This window comes from Acanthaster planci, linkage group LG17 (genome assembly GCF_054643075.1).
Source record: "Acanthaster planci isolate LZ-2023a linkage group LG17, COTS_SCS, whole genome shotgun sequence".
NCBI lineage: Eukaryota > Metazoa > Echinodermata > Asteroidea > Valvatida > Acanthasteridae > Acanthaster > Acanthaster planci.
This window is the reverse complement of record NC_141793.1, coordinates 4,373,220-4,399,191: the sequence shown is the minus strand read 5'-3', so window position 1 is coordinate 4,399,191 and position 25,972 is coordinate 4,373,220. Positions and strand designations below refer to the sequence as shown.

General features: G+C 42.7%; 1 protein-coding gene across 2 annotated transcripts; it reads right to left on the bottom strand.

The window, feature by feature from the left end:
* Positions 1–3,512: 3,512 nt before the first annotated feature.
* On the bottom strand, positions 3,513–25,951 carry pan2 (poly(A) specific ribonuclease subunit PAN2). Of its 2 annotated transcripts, none has more exons than XM_022235136.2 (26): positions 25,880–25,951; positions 23,459–23,585; positions 22,915–23,045; positions 22,488–22,657; positions 20,783–20,981; positions 19,821–19,939; positions 19,372–19,516; positions 19,026–19,170; positions 18,123–18,199; positions 17,525–17,649; positions 16,753–16,922; positions 16,110–16,273; positions 15,242–15,370; positions 14,540–14,689; positions 13,930–14,089; positions 13,128–13,240; positions 12,611–12,709; positions 11,252–11,394; positions 10,691–10,790; positions 10,214–10,348; positions 9,604–9,754; positions 8,106–8,260; positions 7,145–7,288; positions 5,628–5,807; positions 4,911–5,004; positions 3,513–4,513 (listed from the first exon to the last, which is right to left on the bottom strand). In XM_022235136.2, exons 2-26 carry the CDS (start codon positions 23,580–23,582, stop codon positions 4,344–4,346), a joined length of 3,492 nt encoding a protein of 1,163 aa, XP_022090828.1. In that variant the 5' UTR covers positions 23,583–23,585; positions 25,880–25,951; the 3' UTR covers positions 3,513–4,343. The 2 variants fall into 2 exon arrangements, with proteins under 2 accessions (XP_022090828.1, XP_022090830.1); XM_022235138.2 differs by having other exon boundaries at positions 25,788–25,892.
* Between the last annotated feature and the right edge of the window lie 21 nt (positions 25,952–25,972).

Here is a 25,972-nt window from a genome sequence, read left to right as displayed (position 1 = left end):
ATTTCTTGACGACTGGTTTGGAGAAACAGTGAGTTACATGCCTTATGCAACTCATTGATGTCATGAATCTATTTCAGGTCATAAAAAGCTGATTCTGTACTTGAAAACCTACAACCGTTTTGGAAGAGATGTATGAAATAATCTGCTATGTGAAGAGAGGAGGCGGGGAGAGGACAAACGTTTTTGTCAATGCCCACCAAGAAAACCGTTCGAAGGCTATGTATTATGTTATATTTGGTAGAAGTGGAAACTGCTCTGGAGGCTTGTAGAACTTAAGCCAAGGTTTCCTTTTGGAAGAACTTGGTTTCTTGTTTAGGTTAAGATCCTGTTGCAAAAAGAGAAGAAATTAAAACGTTTTTTTTTTGTTCACACGCTTCCCTCTTCCTCAAGGAAGAATCAACCCAAATACTGTATTCTGCTTCTCTCTCTCTCTCCAATCCAGAAACAACTTCTGTTCCTCTCAGGAACAACTCTTTCAGTAAGGAGTTCGCCTTATTCCTTATTGTCTTGAGACGTTCAAAGGTATGGCCAAGACTGGACTGTTAAAATATTCCGTACCAAAAAAGATGTTCGAATTTCGACCATGAATAAGCGCACCTTGCGAATTATCGATCTCGATGTATTCTTTCTACCAAGGAACGGGATGGGCTTACATCTGAAAATAGCTATGGCCAGATGGCGGCCGAAGACCAATGAGGTACAATGAGAGTACGCACTGAGGCAAATGCATTGAGGTGGAAAACAGGAACCAGGGAGATGGGTGGTACATGAACTAGACAATTGTTTTCTCTATCCCAGTGGGCAGAGAAAACGTCTACTCTGGATGTACCTGGACACCAGTATTTGGAGTTGAATTATCCCAACTTCTTGTTCACCAAAAACTGAATCAACAAACTCAGAGAGATACGGGAAATGCCCCAATCGTCATAGTCGATCACTCTATTGTATCTTCAGCGAATCTTCTGAGAATCCACTGTGGAACTAAGGTTATACCGTTATCACAACAGAACTTAATATATTGACGCTTATCGTATGTGATTTCTGCTCACAGAATAGAAACAACTGCTTGGTTGTCTGTGAAAACCTTCAACTGCCTACCAGCCACGCTAGAGTGAAATGCTGAAATGGCCCTGGAGATAGCCTGCAATTCCCGCCACGTTTAACTTTCGAGGGGTTCATTTTCAGACCAGGACCTGAAATTAATAATGTCAGGCCTTGAATAAAGGCACCGCATCCTGTTCTACTTGCATCACTGTAAATTATGACTTGTGGAATGGTGTACGTTGGGAGACAACGTTTATTATAGGACGAAAGGTTAGACTTCAAACAAATTTGTTTGCATTGCTGAACTACCACAAGAAATTTTAAAGTTGCGATCCCAACTTCTATCATGAATTTCGTGGTGGAGAAACCTGGTCATAAGCCTTGCTATAGAACCAACAACGGGCATGCAGGAAATGATCTTGCCAGTAACGGAAGCCAGCGGAAGTGGTCGGAAGTGAATCAATAATGATGTTTACTGTTTGCACAGTGTCTTGGATGAGCCTTTCGGTAATGGTAATTGTTCCGGCTGCACTATCCCACGCAATACCTAATCATTTCAAGTTCTGTGTTGGAGACCAATGGGATTTTTCTCGGTAACGTTCGGGGCGAGCCCGGCATTTATCAGGTCGCCGATTTGACTCTTACTTCTACATCATTTGCAGAACTTGCATCAGGTTATCTACACCGACCGTCGCCTAGATAGAGAACAATGAAAATTTCCCGCGATCAGAGTGCTTTACAGGTGGACGAAGGCACTTGGTGGAAACGTAGGGTGCTGATGACAAACCGAATGGAAGAACAGTAAAAACATAGAATTGAGTGGAATTGCTGGTTGTCCAAGAAAATCCAATAAATGCTTGACGAGGCTCAAAAATATCTATATGGTGATATCCCGATTGAAAGTCGAAAGAGAACATATAATCTCTCACTGCTAAATATGTTAGTGCCGTCTTGCAATCGTCAAACTTATTGCTAATCTATTTGAATGACCATACCTTTGAAAAGTAAATCTTCAGAAACAAATTCTGAATGCTGACTTGATATTTTTAGCATGACTTTTGGGGTGTGCTGACTAATGGTAGTTTGTAACGTTATCTATGATACTCCGCACATATTCGTTATAATCAATTTTCTTCCAAAATTCAATGGCTGCTTTTAGCCGGCCTTTAACAATTGGCCCACAGTCCTTCCTCATATTCATAGAGACTGTTCTTCAAATCGTATGAGATGATCGATTCGGGACAAAGTCGTCGACGGATTCTTATGCATAGAATTTACTCGGTACATCGCCAGCTGCGAATAAATCACATAAAAGCCCCCTCCCCCCTCCGTTTTATAACCAAGCACCATGCATATGAATTTTAACATGACTAACCTGTCGTTACATCTTGTTCTGTCGTGGGCTCAGTGCTTACGGGGACTTGACTGGGGAGGGCCTGACGATCCCGCAACTGCCCGCCTGACTGGGTACGATCGAGCGCCTCCAGTGCCCGGGATGTCCGCAGCTGAAGCACGTGTCTGTCGTGGCTGGATAGGTTTGACTAGAATGTCTTCTGTCAAGTTGAACATCATCAGTAGGAGTAGCTTGATGTGGCCATGTGATTGCCTGGCGTTTTGGCAAGGCTCTTGCCTGAGCTGACCGAATCTTGATATCATCGTCGCTGTCCGAGGCTAGTGCACCCGACTCGTATTCTTCCAATGTGCCCCAACCGGCTTCGCTCGGCAGCTTATTTCTTTTCTTGATATCCTTAATAATAGGATCAAGGGCTAGCTTAGTCTCTTCGTATTTCTCTTTAGAGAGAAGTGCTTGTGCTTTCTCTACCTTTTCGGCTATTTGACTATTAAATTCCCACTGCTTTTTTTGCCTATGAATTTAAATGTCGGTACGGCCGGTTTGGGCTGTTTCTGCTCATCCGAAGAGGTTTGTTCGGCGACTTCTTTCTTGAAATTCAACAACTTATCATCGAAATAAATGTTGAAGGAGTCAAGCAGTTCGGAGAACGATGGCGTGGGTTGTCCCGGCGGGTTGAAGCCTGTTTGCTCGCAGTGTTTGGGTAGTCTTCGTCAGACCATGGACGAAGGAACACATCAGACATGTCGGCTGGTACAAATGTATTTAGTACGTCCTAGCATTGGTGTGCGAAAAGCGTGAGTGGTACGAACTCAGTCATATACCTCGCCTGACATACCTTTGGCGAACAATACTATTGTTATGATAACAACTCCGTTACACCTGTTCAGCATGCTTCCTCTTCTTAAGTAAATCTCCTGGGTAGCATGGTTTCACAGTATAGTATACCACATAGTCATCTATTCCTTCCTGCTGGTTTGAATTGGTTTGTACTTTTCTTATATGTGTATTGTATTAAGACCATTACACTTTAGGTAAGGAAAAGTGTTCCAATTTATTGTGTCAGGAATTCAGACAGCTGAATCCCTGCGAACACATTTCACATCAGACATCAGTGTCACATGGATGTATAACTTTAATGACCATTTAGTCCATTAAGGAGTCACACAAACCCTTTGTGTACCAAATACCGAGGGGGCTCAAGTTTCTATATACATGTAAGCACACATTCACTCCGTGAGATATCCTAGATGTTTGATCTGAGAGCTCAATCTTACCTGGGATATCCCTAGTACTAGACAGAAAATGACATGATGGAAGCAGTGACTAGGAAAACATATTTCTACTGTTTCAAATTCATTTGGTCATCTTAAAGCTTTTTATTTACAGCTTTTAAAAAACTTTAAATGAAATATGATTTTGACAATTTCAGTGGGCCGACAAGTGTTTGACTTGTATTAAATACCGTTCTCTTCTTATGATAGAACACAACAGAGAGGCAATTCAAAATACAGCCGTTACCGCTGGTGGCGCAAATACTGCTGGCTTGAGAAATGTCAAGAAAAATTCAACAGCTTGAAAAATTGCAAAACGCTTTACATCAATTTGCAATACACAATAACGTCGGCAGTTTATCTTGTGATGGACATGACAAGTTGAAGTTCTTGGATTCGCTCTGTATTTCCTGTTGGTTTCTCCTGTATGAGTTTGTATGTGCATGTGGAGGAAACGTCATCTGGGTATCACATGCAAACTGCGGCATAGCATTTTCAGCACGTCCAACGCAAGGTTAGAAAGTGGCTCACAGGGACACACGGCTAATGGCACTCTGTCATAGAAATCATCCCAATGACTCGGCTGAAGTTTAGCCGACATCCCCCAAAAAGTCCCGGAAGAATGAGCCCTCTCTTGAAGGGGCGTAGGAATACTGTGGCTGCAGTCCGCCCCCTCAAGTAGTTCCGGGGACTTTCCACTGCAGGCTGCGTCCCTCGCTGTAGAGTCGCTTCAGCTCTTTCTGCCATTCCTCCTCCTCCGTCAGCTCCAGGTATTTGCGGTAGAGCTGTAGGGCGGTCCGAGCATCCTCAATACTATCATGGGTCTCTGACTGGATGTTCATGCCTGGGGCACGCAGGACAGAAAAGAGTTGTGATAGAAGTAATTACAACACAAGCGTGTTCTTATTTATCCTTTTGTATTCACCCTCAGATGCTCTGAAATTGGTGGAGAAGTAATCAAATTTCTTGGGAAGAAAAGCATACTAGTTTCTCATTTTTAGCTTATGTACACATATCTACCTCCCTGCATTTTACATTGGAGGTAGTTGGGCATCAGCCACCACCTTCGGATCGACAATACCAGGCTGCTTTTCTTAAAGCCTTGGCTATTATAGACTTACGCTACTGTTTGAAGAGGCATGCAACATGCACCTGCCCACAAACATGGTACCATTATGGTAATCATGGCCACTGAATTAGAGCCCCCACCACAAAAAAAACAAAACAAGTCTGTGTTTTACCAAGGAAGAACCAGGCCAGGAAGCGCAGGGACAGTATCCGCTGTTTGGGGAGGTTGAAGAGGGCCGCAGTGTCTATGATCTGCTTGTGTGGAACCTGTGCAGTGTCAAGATAAAAAGAACAAGATTACGATTCTGGCCACGTCATAATCAGGCTGTGGGCTCCATGATCAACTGTGCTTTCTAGCGATACAAAGGAAACGACATACGGCTCTGTTAAGGAAACACGGTGCCCTTTACTTTTGAGATACCAGTCTCATCATATGCATTCCTAAAACATACAAATGCTGACCAATAGCAGTGACTGTGTGCTATGGTTGTAAAGTAGTTCAGAACTTTGTTGTGCAAGACCTGTGGCTGAGTGGTAGCTTACTAGTAAAGAGAATGCCACAACTGCTTTAAAAAGTTCCTTTGAGCCAAACAGCTCTTCTAATTTGCAATTTGACCAGTTTCCACTGAAGAAAGTCTACTGAAACTGGGCGTTCCCTATAGAAAGGTTTATTAAAGAGCATGTAAACTTTAAAAGGTAACAGCTGTTTTGGTTAGAACAAGTTGGTAATGACTTGTTCGAATTACTGCAAAACATCATGCATCGTCTTCAAAATATTTAGTAGTTACAGGACATTACAAGAATTAAGATACTCGCTCAAAAACAATTTACTTTCTGACACTCCAAACCAATTCAGATGTTTGAAAGGGGAGTGGACTTGATTTGCTCACCAAGAGGTTGAGGACCCTGAAATCCTTGCGCAGTCCGTGTCCTACAAACTTGACCTTGCAGTCAATCAAGTAGCGCAGCTTGAGATACGTGGCCTTGAGCGTGGTCAGGTGCTTGGAAGAGATAGTGGCATCCAGATCACCTGGCTTGATGCCCGAGAACTTGGTCAGGTAATCCACAACCTGAGGAGGGGTGTGCAGGAAGACAAGCAAAATTATACGGCAATGCTAGAATGAGTGAGCTTGCAGGAAGGCATACGGGTATTTCCAGAAATTACGGGTCCAACATTGTGGCGTTTTTGTGTCCCTGTTACATCTGACCTTTGTTATTTGACATGGAAATATCACTGAAAGTGATTTCAAACTATTACTATTTGTTTGGCAGGTAATTTGCAATAATTCATCACTCTTGGAAATTAAAAAATGTGTTCTGAACTGACAAAACCGTATGTCAGACGTGACAGGGACACCAAAAAAATGGACCCCTACACCTCTATTGTTTCCATGTCTTTGCATACTTTTAATTGAGTGAAGAGCTAGACCTAGCTCTAGACAATAGATTCGCATGCAGTCCAAGCCTGGTACAGGAAAGAGAGACTTCCAGGACCGAGAATTGGAATTTCAGATCCGTAAACCACACTCTGATGAGAGTTAAGGCAAGAGGGCCAACTGAGAGAGATAAATCTTGACAAAATTGATGCCCCACACCTTGGTCAGGTAAAATCTGATGCTGTTTAACCACTTGCCGCTGGGGATTCCGGTTTCAAACACATATTCTTTATACGCGTGGCCGGGGTCTCCAAAATCTGACAAATGCCTTCAAACAAAAGAATGTACTCATAACAAAAGACCAGGCTGCTGGGATTTACCAAAATGTGTTCACTCTCAATAGTGGAGATAATCTAGCCTTGTTTTCAAACAGTATACCACGGTTTGGGGCATTCAGCGCAAGCGGATTACCATCCGGGAGAAATGTGCTCCAACACCGCAGCGCAGAGCCACACAGCACCGCTGCACGCCTATCTGGCCCCTACTGAAAAAAGGTCAGCAGCGCACTATGCCAGTTTCGTGAACAAAAGAAAATAACACCACAAAATCTGGGCTCTTTTTACAAGGCAGCAGGCCGGCTGAAATACTTTAGAGTCAATAGATGTTGTCTGTCAGATTAGAGGAGAACCAGACAGTCCTTCATGTGGGTGTAAGTGTCCAGTAAGATATGAAATTTTAAAGAATTTTGAAAACAGAAGCATGATCCCAGCATCATCAACATTGATAAATGCTACCGGCGCGAAGTTGTTTATGTTTAATCTGTTGAAATTTACTTCAAGAAACATGGCCTCAGTTTGGTTCTTTTTACATGCAAATCTAGCATTTAAGTGTGGGTTCGGGTAAATTAAATGAGTTATTCTGCCTCTCACTGTCTAGAATGATCTTATAAGGAGATTTAAATAAAAATTCTCAGGCCAAAAACGGTATACAGATAAGAGTATATCGATGGCTTTCCAGTAAAAGCTGCCGACCTGTTCCTGTGTGGATATGTAGTCATCAATGAATGGCTGGCCTGCCAGGGGTCCCTGTCCGCGGATGACGCTGATCCTGGCTGCGGACATCTGGCTGGGCTTGATGGTGGATCGAGTGCCGTCACTCCGAATCTCAGCCTCCTCCTGTTTCATGCATGCAGAAAGAGCGAGGGAAATGGAGATAACACTATTTTTTACAGCCACAACCCTCCCAGAGGGGTTTGACAGCCATTGGCAGTTCAGACGCAGAGTGTAATACTGATTTCTTACAGAGTGGAGAATTGTAGATGAACGATCCCGGCATGAAAGTGCCCAGAGTGTGGGTTGCACACTGCTGTGTATGGATTTCGGGGGGGACTCTAACTGACCAAAGGGCTGGTAACTACAAAAATAGACCCGAAAAGAATTTCTCACGACACTATTAATGTTGTGTACTGTTTATAGATAGTACAGTATGCAGGGCTCAGTTTGAGTTAGTCATATTCCAGCTGTACAGTTTCAAAGCTTGTCATATTGTGAGATGCTCTCTTAACCCCTTCACGACGGGATTATTTTGACCGCGACTGCTGGGCTGTGGCATGCCATGAATGGAGGGCTTTGTCCAGCAGCAGGCCCCATTGAACCAGCAGCTGCATGGTGTGTGGTATGCACTAATGCTTACACAAAGGTGCTCTAGTAGCAGTCATATGTAGCGAAGGGGTTAAGCCTTCTTATGCAACTATGCATTCGCCAGAAAGCTGTGACTGCTTTTCACGGATTAGAGTTCCAACCCCTAAGTTTCGCAGGATTTAATGGCTTTGACTGTCTAAAACTTTTCGTGACTTGCCCAAGTACAAAGTGTAGCCATGGTAAGTAAGTTGAATTTGGGAGTTTTGGTAACTTACAACTACAGGGGGGTGACTGCTTATAGCCATGAAGCAGTTTATTGTTTGGCAAAAACGGTCTGCTCTTTGTTCATTACCTGATTGAGTGAGACAAATTCAGCATCGATACCCACAATGTCGCCCTCTTTTGGCAGCTCATCTACCTCCAGTGGAGTGAAGGTACTGTGACTAAGTACACCTTGGGACAGCGAGGCCTCAGGCTGGAGAACGGTGTGGTCAATGGGCGTGTTGACTGACAAAATACAAATACGCGTACATACAACATGCCATAAGAATCTAGGCCAAATTTCAACGGGTTGCCAAGTAAAAACGGTGGCCAGCGAATCTGTGTTTGAAGCAGATAATTATGTGACCCCCCTCAAAGTCACCAGAGCAAGGTCTAAGTTAAAGGCCATCAAGAGAATCCTGCACAACGTAAGCAAAAGGAATCTTCAACATTTTCCTCTACATGATGTCCACTTTCCTTGGGAACAAACTGACTGATACATCAAAACAAAGAGCCCAGGTTGCTCTTTCTAATACGAACTAAAACTCAAAAGTGGCTTTGGCAACTTCTGACTCATTTTCCGAGAGCAGATCAGGGTGTTAGTTGAAATCTAACAGTAAGGGATATGCATTGCATGAAAATTTGGCAGGTAACTTGTTTTTGCTGAGTAAATATTTTCCATGCTAAACATACTGCTGTCCTCGGCTGACTTCAATAACCCCACATCCATAAAAATCAAAACGGTTTCATTTTGCAGAATCTTTTGTGGGTTCAAGACTGTGGAGCCACACTTCTCCTTACTTCACTTGGGCAAAGAACATGCAAGTAGTTTCCTGCAACACGCTTTTAAGATTCTGTTGTACAGAATTTCAATTCTGACAGCTTGGTCATACAAATTAATAGCTTTATTAAGACTTGAAGGTTTTCATGGGGAAAGAACTACACGAGTAAAATGATTGCGGTCACACCATGGATAAATCTCTTTCTTGAGTATGTGTGGTTCTGAGAAGAACCGGGGATTAATCGACGTTTCGAAGGCTGCAGGGTTCTGACTGGGAGTGGAGCTTATATGGTGTAGAGAGGGATCCAGATGTAGGGATTAGCTCGGTGAGGCGGGAACAGTGAAGGCGGGATCAAAGGATGCTGCGCCGGATCCTGGTACTTCTCAGAACCACACATACTCAAGAAAGAGATTTATCCATGACGTAACAGCAATACTCAACAGCTTTATTCTTGTATTATATAGGGTTATATTAAATCATGAAGTTGTCAATTCCAGACAGGCATGCAACTTGGAGTTTGACAAAATACGAGGAAATTCCAATCTGTACAAGACTTTGTGCTGTGTTTTTCAATGTTCAATGGCATGAATGTGACATGGAAAAACAAGGAAATTAGTCGATCCGAGGAAAAGCTGCACGCAAGAACGTACAGCTTTCAACCCTGATTATACCAGAAGCCTGAGGATACTTAATTCTGTTCCACAATCTGTTCACCATAGAAGCAGTATTCTTGTCCTAAAAAACCCATTTGATAGAAGGAGCAAATTCATTCAATGCTCCTGGATGAAGAGCATTTTTCCTTCCTACTTGTTATGTCGTAGTGACTGTTGATATCCTCTCTCATGTAGAACAGGACGCATGGCACCTTCCATTCCATGTTGAATTGGACCACTTCATGCTTCTCGATGGACTCAATGCTGAAGTCATTGAATATGTACCACTGCATGTGTGATACTCCCTGCAAAATATCAATTATTTTGAATTGTGTTAACATACATAGACACATAAACTCAAGTCTACAATAAACAGTACCTCCAACTGTACACGATACAACCTGGGAATTGGTAAAGATATTGATAAATGGGAAGAGCCACCAACATAGGGCTGGATAGCTCAGTTGGTAGAGCACTGATACGGTATTCCGGAGGCCGCAGGTTCAAACTCTGCTCCAGTCAATTTCTTTGTTCATCTTTAAAGTAGAAACTACGTTTGGCTTGAAGACAAACATGCGACACAAATAAAACTAGAAATATAATGAGAAATTGTTGAAGCTTGAAAAATCTCTATTTCATTTTTTATCTCAATAGTTTGAAATGAGTAGATAAATACAGAATTTAAAACAAAAAATACCTATACATTGAATGGATGGCAAAGTATGAAGGCTTCTACGTGATTGATTGGAATGACTAGATCTCACCTCTTTGCGTTTGTGGTAGGTCTTGCCCACCTGTACATGAGCCACCAGATTGCCCGCTGTCCGTACATCCTTGATATGAGCGATGGAGGCATGCAGGTAATAGTCGACAAAGCCAGAGGAGCTGTCGACCTTCTCCTAGAAGATACAACGGTTGGCAAATCCATCCATGAAATTCTGTTCACGTAGATGTATACTTGCATAAGCATTCGTGGGGTGATGATTGGACAATCAACTTTGTTGATCCTACTGGGCCCAGGGCAAGCTTATACATCAGACTGCATATTGCAACAAGCCTTCAGGAGTTTTTCCGTCATTTTGATACCAATTTTATGAAAATTGCACGCACCATTCCTGCATAATGTTCATTTTCAAAGGCAAACAGGTGAAAAAATGAACTTTTCCCATCCGTATGTGCTCAACGCAGGAGCCCAACACACATGACGTTGTGTAGGGTAGGTATGAACATACATTACTTACGTCATCTCTGACTTCTTGTATCTCCAGGGTTCCATCTTTATTCAGTCGCATCCTGAGACCCAGGGGCAGCCAGGATGCTTTATTCTCTTCCTGCAGGAGGCTGGGATCAGACAAAGGGAAAGACAGAATGAAGCTCTCAATTTAAGCCGATGAATCCTTTTGCCTTTTGAGATCCTATTGTGGGTTAAAAAACGAGTGATTTTCATATATTTATACATATTTCAATTGCTCCAATTGTGATCATAGATATCTGGATCTCTGGATATCCGCCCCGACCAGAAGTACACCCCAATTGGCTAAAGAAAGACAGGTGGTTACTTGCAGGTTCTTGCACGCGTTCTGTGTACATGCAAAAACCATGCATGCCACAATAAATTAGTTATGTGCACTCAGCGTGCTCAACGTCAAACACGCATATACTTGCACGCCTTATGACGCGCGTATGTGGTGAATAAAAAAAAAAATACGCCCTCTTTTGTTCCGGTCGGAGCGGATAGGATGGACAATAGGTTGGAAAGCAAGTTCTGTTGTCTGAAGTATTAAAAGAGAAATGCTGCTTACGGGTTGGATGCATCTCTCTCATCCATGTGTCTGAACTTGCAGCCTTGCCTGGTGCAGGATTGGCCATAGCGGCACATCTTGATGCTGGCCAGGTTGGCTTCTAGCTGCTGTTTGTGAGCCTCAGCCTCCCTGGCATGAGCCAACTACAAACAGGGTATGCAAACAGGAACAGTCATCTCAGGGCCCATTTTCACGGCACTGTTAAGCGGTGTTGTATTTGAGTCCATCACAAGTCCTTTCACAAGTCCCTTCACAAGTCCAGTCACTAGTCCCTTCACAAGTCCCTTCCCAAGGCCAGTCATAAGTAACAGGGTGAACAATGACAAAAGAATACTTTTGTCACAGCTCATTTGAATAGCTTGTGAATTGGCTTACGACTGAATGACTTGTGACGGACTTGTGATGGACTTACAGGGACTTGTGATGGACTTATAAGGACTTGTGATGGACTTATAGGGACTTGTGATGGACTTGAATACAACACTGCTGCTAAGCACACAATTTTATGCTTTCAGAGGCTCCATGGATTTCACGCAGACTGTAAGCATAAGCACAGCAAAACGCATGCTTACCTTGTAGACAAAATGTGCTTAAACATAGTGTCAAAACAATGGAAATATCTATGGGCGCGACTGTAAGCACGACCACACCAAGCACCACCATGTAATGGTGATCATGGTCAGCAAAATCTTCTGCTACAGTAAGCACGACACTTCTGCAAACTGTTAAGAACTGCCATGAAATCAGGTTTAGGTCCCTTCAGCTGATATTTGTAAGATTCTGTTCATGGAAAGATGGAGGTTAAGCATTCAGGTATGGACCACCAACGATGACTTAACAATACAGTTTTCAAAGAGTACCAAACTTTTGCGGATTTTATAAGCAAGCTCCAATAAATGCGAAACCAATCATCAAACACGATTTTGTAATGTCAGATCAATTATTCCTACAGCAAATTTGTAACAACTGACCACATTTCCACTCCAGTGAAATTACAGGCAACGTTCTGTCACATCAAATTTGCTTCCCTTTGGAATTTGCCTTAATTATGAACTGGCCTTTAGGCAGTCGACGGTGATGAAGTGGCATTTGTGGAAAAACCCTTATGGTTTACAACTTAAATAAAACAATACAGACTGACAAAAACAATCAGTCTAAGTTTTGATCAATTAGCTGGGTCTTCTGTGGATAAAGACTAATTTACAGAGTCCATAGCAAGTCTTGTCTGCAGTTGGTGATGAGCACACTCTACATGAATGCTCAGAGTCTTAAACCGACACTGAAACTGTCCCTGCACCTGTCTCTCACACATCAAACACTTCATCGTCCAAGAAACATCCACCGCTAACATTTCTTTACCTGTTCTTGTATCTTCCAGAACATGATGTCGGAGTTGGATTCCAAGTGGCAGTTGATAGATAAGACATCAGGCAAGCGCTTGTAGGTTCGCTTTTGAGACTGCAAAGAAATGTGAGTGCACAAAACAAAATTCTGACGACTAACCTCTAAATAACTGCAATGCTGGTTTGTGTGTTCAAGAACAAAAAATTGGAGCTTTAGTGGTGAAAGGGTAGCTATTTTACTGAAATATGGCAGCACAGTGTGAGTGGAATGACCATCATTAAAATGTCCATGTAATGGGAAGTCAGCGTGTATTTCTACAAACTTCAACGCTAGCTATACTATAATCATCTTACATTACACACTGTATTTTTTAATTGCAACGGACAAAATTTATAAAGAATGTCAAGAAAATGCTTGTCTTCTTATGGGCTACTGGCAGCCGACAGCGTCACGAATTCTCGTGGCCGTGATGGCCTTGCTTGCTGTATAGGGTGTTAGTCTGTCTGCCTGCATGGCTGTCTGTCCAGCTTACCGTGGGCTGGTACCTGTTGCAGTCGTCGCACCATGCCTGCATGGTCTGATCGAGGAGCATGCTGTTCTGTAAGACGGAGGCAAATGACACTGCTCTGGCAGGCCTTGTGGCCGCTGTGAAAAAAAAAACAGCCAAAGTGGATGATACTTTGGAAGAATGTATGTCTAAGGTTCCCACAGAAATCTGAAAACCAAATTCCAGGACTTGTCCAGGACTTTACTATGAAAGTTTACATAATATTTAATGCCATTTTCCAGAGAACAGTTGTTTGGCGTTCTGAACTGGGAGTCTGCCACAGCTGCTGAAATAGACTAACAATGATATAGCTTGTGAATTTATCATTATTGCATCAAAAGTGGCCCATCAAATATAATCTTTGCATGATCTTAATTTCCATAATTTTTCATGACTTTTTTTCCTCGACATTTTTCATTCCACGACACCATTCTTCTCCCCATTCGTCATAACTTTTCCATAACTTTCTGGGAAGTTTATTTTTGAGAATTTTTCAAGCTTTTCTCATACCCGCGGAACCCTGATGTCACTGGCCACCAAACTGAGAACTTTAGTTGGCAAAAAAAAACTTTCAAAAACTTATTACAAGACAAGTCTAATGCAATATATCTATTAATATAATGTTTCCAATGGTAATCTGTGTTTTACAGAGTAACTTTTTCTGCACTTAGAAAACTTTGTCCTCTAAAGGCTTGGTAAATATTTGCTCTGTAACGACATGCACTCAAACTAGGTAATATCCAACATCCCAACCTCTCCTGCCTCGAGAAAGGAAAAAAGGACTTACTCGGTGGAAGGAACTCTGGATATGTGAGGGTGACCAACAGGCTCGAGGATGACCTTGTAGTTTCCTTGCTGCATCGGCATTTCACTTCCGTCTTAACGTCTGCCTCAAACATCTGCTGGGCTGCGTCTGTTCCTCCTCCTGTTTCCGATTCTGCAGTGTCCTGTGCAGGAAAGATTGAAACAATTGACCACAGCTGGGTCCAACTCATGTGTGGAATAGTCCCTTCCAAAAATATCCACTGCTACAGAGAGCAGTTACGTGGTAACATAACAATATGCATTCAAACTGCTGCCCTCATGGGCAATACTGTATGCATATTGACTGGCAAGGAGTAGCTCTGTGGCGTGTATGGACTAAACAGCTGCGTGTGACACATGAGGGTCATATTTCCTGAGGTTGAAGGTCAAAGACAGCTGACTTAAAGGAATCCCCAGATAGTACCCCATACAGTTAAAAAAATTATTGCAGGTAACTGAAAAGAGATTTGGAAATACAAATCTCAATACCTTCAATCAAACATAATTCATTCTGGTCGTAAAATGAAACATGAAACTGGGCTCAAGCATTGTCAGTCACGGACTGGCCTCACAGCTAGGCAGGAGGGATATACCTGTACCAGCTGGGCAAGCACAAACCGGTTCCAGCTCTGGATCAGACGGGGATAGTTGGCCTTGCCAGCTGCTTCCTCCGCTTCTCCTAGCAACAGGCCCAGGGCCGAGGCCTCGGGGATGGTACGGAAGGCTCGCAGGAAGTTGCTCGCCTTGAAAGTCAAGTGGAACAAAAAATACAAATTGATAAACTTTTTTACGCAACTTAACTCCAGCGACATTCAGATATCACTTTTTTCTGCAAACAAGATGTTGCTTTGACGTGAAAAGCCAATGCCTTACAACTTTATCAGCAATATTTTACTATTTGCCTACCAGAACTTATTTCTAGTCTAATATACATGTACATTTTTCCAGCTGTCACAGTAAAACATACAAACAAAACAAGCAGCAGGTCGATTCAGACGGGTTGTGGTCTAACAGCATTGCTCAAACCCCTATAGAGGCTTTGCGTGGGAGCCCTCTTACAGGACAGTTCTTTTGTTACACAGGGAATGCACAAAGGAAGTTTCCCTGTGGAATAAAAGAACATCCCTGCAAGATGGCTACCGGGCAAAGCCTCTATTGCAACATAACACAGAATCTTGCTGCATCAGGCACAATTAAGGTTGACCAAGGTTTTCATTTGAGGCGCCCATACCTTTTTCTCCTGACTGACAAGATGTACACTATTGTCTCCCAAGGCATGCGACACATCGACATACCTGGCATGTCTGTCCTCTGGACTGGTCCAGCATGTAGAACAGCAGTCCCAACTCGCAAGCCAGGCAGAACTCTTTGGTACACAGGTGGCTCTCCAAGACACAGCGCAGTGGCTCAATGAAGTACAGCAACTGAGTGCAAGAACAGATTAGTACATCAATTAAGATAACATTTAAAGAATAGGTCATACTGTGAAGGAGGCAAGTGCTTGATGAAATGCATTAAAATGTAGAGTCAAGAGGAGTGACTATAAAAGAAGCTGGAAATTCAAATTTCCTCCAGCTTTTAGAAATGCCTTTTTGGAAACTCCACTCTGTGTGCTTAACAAGAACACATGAATGTGAGCAAGTGTGTTGATGAATGACCAGTGTTCCTCTATCAAAGCAGCTTGAACTCCTGCGTTGTTCTCAGTGGGATCGGTTGTTTTCAGTTGAAGGAGTGACACGTTTCTCACAGACCGTTACCAGGAATCTAAGTTTTCAAATGTTCCCAAAGCTCTTTATCAATCCACACACTGTACTGAAGGATCTCTGCTTTTACAGAGATACCTATGACCGCTGGCTTGGACCCGAAGTCATTGAGCTGCTAAATACTCATTTAATAAGCACAGAAACCCTGTTACCAGCCAAGCTGCCACAATATGACGATTGCCTGTAACTGGTTCTCTTCTGCTTTTTGTGAAGCATGTAAAGTTACTAACCACAGTTTTCTACTTTGTAGCTTTATAAAATTGGACCCAGCATGCACAAATAAGCAATACTTTTTCTCTGAGTGTTAGGTGATCCATGGCGTGAGCTCTTGGGGACTTTCAAATGTATATATGATGAACTATGTAGCAATGGGTACTTGTCTTGTACACGGGTGGCCTACCTGTAACATGCAGTTGCAATAGGCATTGGGGATGTGTGGCTCCAGACCGGCAAAGTTAGTCTGGTTGTAGTGCCGGAAGTCAAAGTCGTCCACTCCCAGCTTGGAGTATTTGATTTCCACTTTGCGGTAGTACTTGGGAACCATGTACATATGCATATCAGCGTCTTTATCAAATGATAGAAACGCAAGAGAAATTGAGCCGTGAGAGGCCAAATGATATAACAACATGCAAATAAACAATGGTGTGACAGGGTACACTGGACAGGTTTACTGGACCAGACTCCAGTTTACAATGTCCTGCTTACAAATGCAGACATCTTCACTAAGGACCTAGCTAACAAAAGCTGCCTGTCCGAGTTGAGCCCTTAACTGCAATCAACGGAAGACAATGGAATTTCAATTTTGTGCCTGGGACATGGAAAACTGCAGTGCTTTAGACACACAGGTCTTTAAACAAGTTCCTCACTAGTCCTTTCTCAAGATCACTTTAACGTAGCAAATGATAACAAAGAAATGCTTTAATCAAAGTGCCACTGAATAGCTTGCGATTTGACTTTGTGACTGGATGCCTTTCGGAGACTTGTAACAGACTTGACTAAAACAATGGACAAGTTGAAAAACTGTAAATTTGGAAATGACCGACCTCTTCCAAGGGGCGACTCGGGCACGTTGCCCTTGCCTTTTCGCTTCTCCGGTTTGACCTCCTTATACATGACCTGGTTGCGTTTCTTGGTGCCCGGGTTGGGGGCGTAGCCGATGAACTGCACCACCTTCATGGAGCGCAGGATCTCCGGGTCAATGGGTGGGGCTTGCCTGCAGGCAATATTCATGGGTAACGGGCAAGGCTTGCTTACATGAAATTAAAATGGGAAAACAGCGACAGGGCTTGCATGCAGTAAGTACACTCGTGGATTGTCCGAAACAACATCACTGAATGTAGACAGCCTTGCAGACACATACACTAATAGAGCAATTATCCAGTAGGAACATTAGCAGTTGTTTAAAACTGAAACACAAGTGGATATGACATCGTACAAATCTGTGATTTTCCTTTCTACACAAGTAAAGAGGTTGAATCCCCAAAATTTGGAAATTACTTCAAAACTGATTAAGAGCTGCATTTTGGCAATCATGTAAACAACGTACTGGCCAAAATGGTATTTAACACGCGCGCCACATCTGCATGCCAGTGTGGTTTAATTTTGAAGCCCGTTTCCAAACTCTTTGTCTGTCTTCAGCTTTACTGAGAGCTCCACAACCGGTGTCAAGCATTCACCAAATGACTGGTCTCAAGTTCAACAATGTATGACATTTCTCAGCAGCACATGCAGCTGCGCTAAGTTGGACGGTCTCATCCCAAAGGACTACATTCATAAACCTTTTCAGCCTACTGACATTTGTTGACCTTTCTTTACCTGACCACAGGACGGCAGTACTCCTGGGGCCAGTCGGAGAGAAGAGGCCCCTCGCTGAAGGGCATCGGGATGGACGAGTATGAGGCAAACTCATTGCTGATGGAGATGGGTGGGTGGTGCTCAGGCTACAGTTTGGGGAAAAATAAACAGGCTGCTCTCTAAAGTGTATCAAAGGAAACTCGGCCTCAAATTTACACCATTTCACCTCATAGAAGAAACCGTGCAGTAAAAGCTGTTTGATAATTTTGATGTCTTTGGGGTGGTAGCTGGCGGAGTGGGTGGCTTTTGCTCACTGGGGAGGGGAGGCCTGGACAAAATTCTGGAAGTGGAGTTTTTGGACGGCATCAAACACAGCAATGGTAACTGCTTGTAAAGAGTGGAACATATTAGGATAGGTTGGCAGACCGTTTGAGTTCCAGTTTTATGGCTGATAGATTAGTAAGACTGTGATGTAGTTATTGTTACAGATTTGTGGGTGAGTATTCTACTCCATGGCCATGAGTAGCTGCGATATAAGGTTATGTTCCCCAAATATGCAGAGCAACGTTACCCAGTTAGAAGATTTTGTTTAAAAAACTGCAGCATTCCAGTTACGTACTGGATGAGCGAATTCTGTCTCTCTTGGAAATGCATTAAAGGTCACCTCTTCTGAATCAGTCCACTGATGTACGTACCCTGGAAAAGAGAGGACAGAATTTGAAAACCTGTTGAGGGGAAAACTTTTAGCTGGTTTAACTTTGATGATACAACACGTGTGAGGGTTCATATCAATATGTGTAATTTGGAGCTCCAAGAGTCTAGGTAAGGCAGGCACTGCTAGAGATTAAGTCTGTAACACATATGAGTAAAAATTGTCACTGGAGGACAGTCATCATGGGTTTAGGAGTCGCTGCTCACTATGCATGGTATAGACAGCCACGTTTTCCCTAACCTAGTCTGATCACTGCCACCATAGTAGAATGGATACAGAAAAGGGCATATTTCTCAAACTATCAGTGATCTAGACAAGAATTTCACATGTACTTTTCACTAGTCTTTGCAAGAATGGTCAGAAGTACTTCTATGAACAATAAACAAGGGGATGTCCTTGTTACAATTTAGGCCAATATTTATTAGTTGGATTTGGAACCCGCCAACTTCAAATAATGCAATTTGATTAAAAATGAAATGAAAAATATTGACATTATGTTATTCCAACAATGTTTTGTGTTTTCAACAAAAAAAAAGAACTAATGGACTAAATTCAATAAATTTTTCTTCTGAATGTAGATAAGTCAAATGGAACAATAGAATTTGGAATGGAATGAAAATTTCGAGCTTTTGAAATTTTTTTCTATCCTCCAACCCTGTGAAATTTCATGCTATGTTCGTAATAAAGTAAAAATAAAAAAAAGCTGGGCCTATGCACAAACAGCTTGAGGGTCACGTTGTGACCAGAATACTTGGAACAACTTCAAGGGAAGATTTGTGAAATAATTGACAACAACACTGCCAACCATACCTCCCGAATCCCCAAAGCCGATGGCCTTGTAGTTGCTGGAGACATCCAGAGCGAGGGTCATGTCACCGGCGATGTTGACCTGGTAAAGAAGCATGGCTTCAGGGGTCACCAGACCACCGGGGTCAAGCAGCTGGAATTGACCGGTCTGCTCACAAAAAAAACACATGTCAGCGTGAAAACCGCTCCTTCAACAAATCCCATAGTACGTATGCATACGGACAAGTATTCCTGTGATGTTGCTTTTCAAAAGCATCTGAGCTACCCCATTGGGTCAGGCTGTATTCCCAAAAGAGCATTAAAACCCTCAAAGAACTAGGGGAAAAAATGTTAAAGAACGTGCATGTACCTGACTGACAACGACAACCCTGTTTGAGTAAGTTGGGACGTAGCGCAGGTACCAGGGCTCTATGGGAATGTGAAGAGGGTTCATAGGTCGCATGGTTCGAAGGTCATACACCATCAGAAAACGATCCAATGACAAGCCTCCGTTCCTGGTAGGGGAGGTAAAACGAGAGAAGAGAAAGTCAGACAGGTGAAGTTGAGTAGTTTTGTGTCGTCTGTCAGAATTTTGTTTTCCTTTTTAATTGAAACATTTTTTTGTTCAGCTTCATGTGAGAGGGTACTGACACAAGCAATCCTCAACAACATTTTAAAATACTGCAAGTTGGCTTTGAGCAATAAATCTGGATGAGCAATGCGTCAGATGTCCCCCCAAAAATTATGGCATTCAAACTTTGATCTGGCAAACTGAATCTGCAGGACAGAAACACTTTCAGAGATAACCCTTGAGTTTACCTCTCGCCATAGCCACAAGTGACCAGCTGGTTTCCGTGGACGTCAAAGTCAGACAGTGTGCCTGAGTGTGGATCAAGCTGATGCTCTACTTTCAGGGTCCTCAGATCCCGCAGGTGAACCTTCCAGGGTAAAAAATATTCAATTGTCAATCCCTTTGAGATTGAGAACCTCCATTGCTTTGTAGTCTCAGACCTACAGGCTTGAGCTACAGATAAAAATGACCACCCAAATTTTGCAGTAGCTCTGGTGGCTTTAGCTCAATAATTCTTTTTTTTTTGCGGGGGGGGGGGGTTATTCGTAATGTATTTGTCTTTGTGTTTTAACCCTCCTATGCTGAAGTCACTCTTTGGGTCATTTGGTGAACACCTCAAAGAAGCACAGCTGTGTCATGTTGTGCACTGCACCAACAGTCCCTCACAGGAATATCAGATTGCACTTTTGTGCTGCCCAACAACTGTGCTTCACTGTTTCATGTGCATAACTGTGCGGTAAACCAAATGCAGTGAAGACGACTGCACAAAAGACCCTGGGTCATTTTGTGCTGGCAATCTACTGCGTACACACTGAACCTGTGCATGTTTGAGTTCCATATAGAAACTACATGCTGACCAGTGACTGTGGGCATTGGTGCACATTTGTGCTGTAAAACCAAAGGAGGGTTAAAGTATGTTTCTGAGATCTTTCACATTTCCTAATTCAGAATCAAACTGTATGCTATCTACAAAAGGTGGGTGCATTTTAATTTAAGTTCAAACTAAGCCTACAGACAGAACTTGAAAAGAGAACCAAGGCCCAGATCCATCCACTTGCCTGGATAAAGCAGAAATTGCGTGCATCAGGTAAAAAATCTTCTGCAGTAATAATGCGGCCAGAACGCAAGTGTTTTATACAAACAGTGAACATGCAAAGAAATTTCTTGATGTGGTCTCTACTCACCAAACCAGACCAATTAACACTCTCACCTTTCCGCTGGTATCCCCGCAGCAGATGAAGTTGGTGCCGTGCCTCATGATGGCTACGCCCGGGTCCTGGGCAGTGTAGGTGGCCACCTCCCGCCCCTCCATCAGGTCAAACTCCACCAGGAGAGTCTGGTGCCCGCCCATCAGTAGGTGGGTACCGCTGTAGATCAGCATGCACTGCATGTCCTGCAGGGACTCCCCTCTGGGGATCAGACCAAACAAAATGAAAGCAAAGCGATGGACTCAGAGAAAGTCTACATCTCAACGGGCCTGTTTGTTTCACACGGATCTAGATCTCGATCGGTGATCCTAACATTGGTTTGAACCATCCAATAGGTGAGTTTTGGTGTCCATAAACTAACAAAGGACCACTGATCACAATCCAGATCCGTGTGAAACAAACATGGCCAATGACAAGCTCTGTGAAAATGAGTCACAGGTCACCAAGCGGCCAGTTTTGAGTACCAGTCCATAAAAAGAATCCTGCACCTGGAAATCAACGGCAACCATCAACATTTTTCATCCACACAATGTCAACTGGGATGACAATCGGGATGCCAACTTGAGTGATATGTCAACAGACTGAGGTAAGATTGCTCTTTCCAATGCAAACTGAAACAACATTCCTGAAAAGAAATAGCCTAATGACTCATTTTTGCGAAGTGATATATAAACACCTCAAGCCTCAGGTTATTTTTCACCAGGTACACCATGACCCCCATTCTAAATCAGGCCAGCATCTTATTGTTAGTGCTATATAGTGACTGTCCTCTCTACAAAAGTTTATTCCAGTTTGCAAGCGACAGCACTGTGGATACTTCTGAGAACTCTTTGGTATTCATACCTCAAAAAAAAAGAGAAGAATTACTGAACAAATGCCAGGAATTGTTAATTTGCTGCCTTTCATTGTATCAATGAAGTCTGCGCGATTGATGCTCATTAACTTAATTATCGCATCAAACAGTGAAATTGATTAGGTGCTTACATAATGAGCCAGTTTGGTATTCTATCACTGCCCGCCTAGTACGAGGCTATTCGGGAACGGCTATGCATACGTGTGATAGTCTGTCCTATCAGCGCAGCCATGTGCGGACTTATGCATGCGCTTTGTTACCAAAACACCCTGGCTTTTGAAATCCCGAAGTGGCCCATTATTAGGAAGATGCACAAAGAAACTGACTGGTATCTGCTCCGAGCGGAACAAAAGAGGGCATTTTTTTTCGGTACTCACCGCATGGGCGCACCATGAGGCGCGCAAGTATATGCACATTTGATGCCGAGCATGCTTAGTACGAAAAACTAACTCATTCCAGCTTGTACGGTCTTTGAGAAAATGCAGAATGCATGCAAGAACCCGCTTGTAGCCACCTGTCTTTCTTTCGCCGACTGGGGGTGCATTACAGCTCGGGGCGGACAGGATTTGAATCTATGATATCCATAAATTAGCTATCCAGTAATATGTTGGTGGTTCCTCTAAACCCATTCAGGGGTGCTGGTTAGGAGTCTGTATGTAGTTTGGGTTTCACACACAAAGTCACAATACCAGCAAATAAGAAATGCTGCTTAACTACCAAACTGGTAATTCATGATCACTCCAATAGGACACAGCTTTTCCGTTACCAAATGTCACATAACCACACAGGAAAATTGTACGTTCTTCATCCAAACAGGTTTCAATGGAGGTACATGTATTGGATGTTGTCCTCACCGATAGTCAAAGACACGGAGCCCCTGTCGGGCATGGCAATGCAGGCTGTCGCTGGTTAAGCCCAGCACGCCGTCGTCAAACGTCGTGATCTGCCGTATCTCCCTGGAGGGGTGCATCTGGAATGAAGTGTACTTCTGCATTTGGGGGCCGTAATAGGATGTCATGTGACCCTGCAAAACATCGCAAATGAACGGTAACAAACGACATGTAGGTCAGTACAACATTAGCAACATGAGGGCATGACACCAGCTTTGATCAGTCCAACCACAGCTGACCCAGAAAATAATGCCTGTACCATAATCATTTCAGTCTGTTGGTTGTTTAGCCAAATAAAGATGTCCATTCTACATAATTGAAAATTAAAAAAGACTGGTGAGGTATGAAAATTAGCTCATAAATATACATGAGTTGCAGTAATGAGATGTACCCCTTGGTTTCCCATCCAGAATAACTCTTCTTGTCTGTCAAAGGCCACAGCCGACACCCCAAAGCGGTCCGCACCATCTGCCATCAGGCTGTGTAGTTCCCTGTAGGAGCCATGTATTGGTAGCGGAGGGCCTGACATAAAATACAACATCAAAGCCAGAAGATGGGTCTTTAAACAGTATAGAATGTTCAGCGACAATGTAACTGTCCTGTGATAAACGTTCAAGCAAGCAGGAAAAGGAGGTCTCGGCAATCGGACAGTGACACCTAAGGATACCATCCAAAACAGTTCATGCCAAAGTTTAAGGAAAAACAGCTAATTAAAACTAGGTAGGGGTCTAAAATTGTACAATTGGATAATTGTAGACTTAAAACATATGGTAACATAAAATTTCTACTCAATCTGTGCCAAAGATGAACTTGTTTCTAATCTGTCACTGCCGAGTCTCAGAATAAAAAAAAGGATTACACATGTACATGTATTATGAGAAGGAAGTGGTAAAAGACATCAAAATATGACAATAATCATTGAGGGCATCTCACACCTTCGACGTACTCTTCCACAATGGGGGTGTGGCCATCCTCTCCCACATATCCCTCTACAGGAATGCTTCCTTCCAAGTATTCACTCGCTGGGTACTGCTCCCCAGAGTGAGGTTGGAACTCCATGATCTGAGATCAAGATAAACATCGCATGTCTGTTAAAGCCCTCTGACTTAGAACAAAACAATGCAAAATGAATGAAGACTGTAGCTGAAAACCTTCTGTAGCGCTGTTAGTGTATGAACTACCCTGGCCTATATAATAAGCCATTTGCAAGTTAAATTTGAATAAAATCTGGTACACTGCGTAATTTGATCGTACATAAATTAACAACTTGAATTCCCCAGACTAGGGACACTGTTGCTTTACCTCGTGATTCAGCGCGAGCTTTTGCATAGTGACCATCATCTCTGGAATGGACTAGTTCTTATCCATTGAGAACAGTGCAGTAGTTTGCAAGGTGTCTCTCATGTAACTAAGCAAGAGCTTGCCCCGAATCAGGAGGTACAGCAACAGTGAGTGGTTTTAGTAAGGAGAATTCAAACTGTTATGTCCACATGAATTTAAAGAACTCAGTGTACCGGTACTAGATTCTATTCAAATTTAACTTGCAAAAGGATATTAATTATTATTATTATAATTATTAGCCTGAAAGTATCGGCAAAAGCTACACCACAGAGAACCCTGTGCACAAACCATGAATATGAAACTTTGAAAGTGCTTTCTACATGTGAGTGCATACCTATTTTCACAACTAAATTTGACTTTTTGACAGGCAAAGTATGTACGTGTAGGACACTGCAATAAAAGGCCTGTTTGGAATTTTCCCCCAAACTGATGTAACCTCCAACATCCACAGTGGTTATTTACATGCAGTTGCTCCCTGTGACAGCTGATCTCATTACCAAAAAGTTGAGATAGAAATACAGACCATATCCAATGAGAAAGAAAGGTGTGGTGTCAATCGTTGTGAGGCCTATTTTGTCAAGACAGTGGATACTTAGCTGTCGCAGGCTAAATTTAACTAAACAATATTTAGCCAGCTATAAGTACGTGTAGACAGCGCCCTCTCTTATGCACATATGAGTAACACTACGAAAGTCATTTAATTGCCACCAAGTTATGAGTAGGGTATATCTCAAGAGCTCATAATATGAACCAGCTGGGTTTGATTCCCAGCTATCAACATTTTTGTCTCTACAAATTAAGAATATTCTTCTTTTATTTTGAAAGTGACTCTAGCATTTGATTGCAGACTATTACATTTTCTTTTCCTGATTTGCAATGATCTTTTAAGAGAAAAAAGTCTGAAATTTATTTGCAAAAATGTGATTCCCACCTTGCAAATATGAAGTTATAACAATATGTTGGCATCCAACCAGACTACGATTCATCAAAGGGGCCTAGATTTTAAAGTACTGCACATGTGGCTGGCTAAATCTTGTTAATGAAACAAACTATATAGGAAAACTGACTAAATGATTACAGATGAACAAAGAAATTGACTGGAGGGGGATTTGAACCTGCGACCTCTGGAATACTGTACCAGTGCTCTACCAACTGAGCTATCCAGTCTTATCCAGAGCTCGTTTAGTTAAATTTAGCTGGCGACAGCTACATATCCACAACCTTTTGTCAAACGTGATCACCCAGAGTCCCTTCCCCTCCATAACTCTGTGCCTTTCCCTACAACTGGAACTGTGGGGTCCGTTGTGACCCACAGCATGCAGTTCTGGGGGTTGCCTTTTGCCGTTGAACTTGATTCCGGCAAAACCAAAACAAGACATCCAAATATTTAGAAAAAGAGATTTGTAGAGTCCAGTCCAAATGTTTAGAAAAGGGGATTTGTAGGGTCCAAGATACTTGGACTATCTAGAAACCTGTCAAGAGATGGATCATATCTCCATTTTCAAATATCGATACTGAGGCCTAGGCCTATGTCAAATTGAAAAGTAAAAATATGACCATGGAGGTTTTCGCCATGATGTGACTAACAATAGGGTAAGTGTGGGTATACCCGATTGGGGGAGAACCTGATCAGCCGTGATTTTTTTCATATAGTAGGGCCTACACTCTATCCATTTCATTCACGTCACAGTCTGTAGGGCCTACACACTGTGACGTGAATGAAATGAATAGTTTGCAGTTTTAAAAGGGCTCTAATGAGGGCCGATACTAAATTTATTGACTTACATGACTTTTATTTTAAAAAAGAAGCTTTTCATCGAATTTATAAAAATATTAAGACCTTCCAAAAATCCACCATGTCCATATTTGTCATGTGTGTTGGGATTCCGAAAAAAAAATGCAAAAACCCACCGAATTCCCTACCTGGACTAAACTACATACAGCGCACTTCTGAAACGTCTGATTGACAAATCATTACTGAAAACAGAACTGCATCGAATGCGTGATTGTCTTACCGGATTTCAGCCTGGCCAGCAACTCGCACGACGAATACGGAACAGCTTCTGTAGCTGCAATCGAGATACGCCCTCTACGGCAGTCCAGAAAAA

What these genes read in the sequence shown, in the direction of transcription:
- pan2 (XM_022235136.2), bottom strand. Translation starts at nt 23,582, where the DNA reads ATGGAGTTCCAACCTCACTCTGGGGAGCAGTACCCAGCGAGTGAATAC. An exon ending in TCTGGATGGGAAACCAAGGG is followed by an intron (nt 22,658 to 22,914) that starts GTACATCTCATT and finishes GATGTTTTGCAG; the next exon opens with GGTCACATGACATCCTATTA. An exon ending in ACATATCCACACAGGAACAG is followed by an intron (nt 5,808 to 7,144) that starts GTCGGCAGCTTT and finishes ACCCCTCCTCAG; the next exon opens with GTTGTGGATTACCTGACCAA.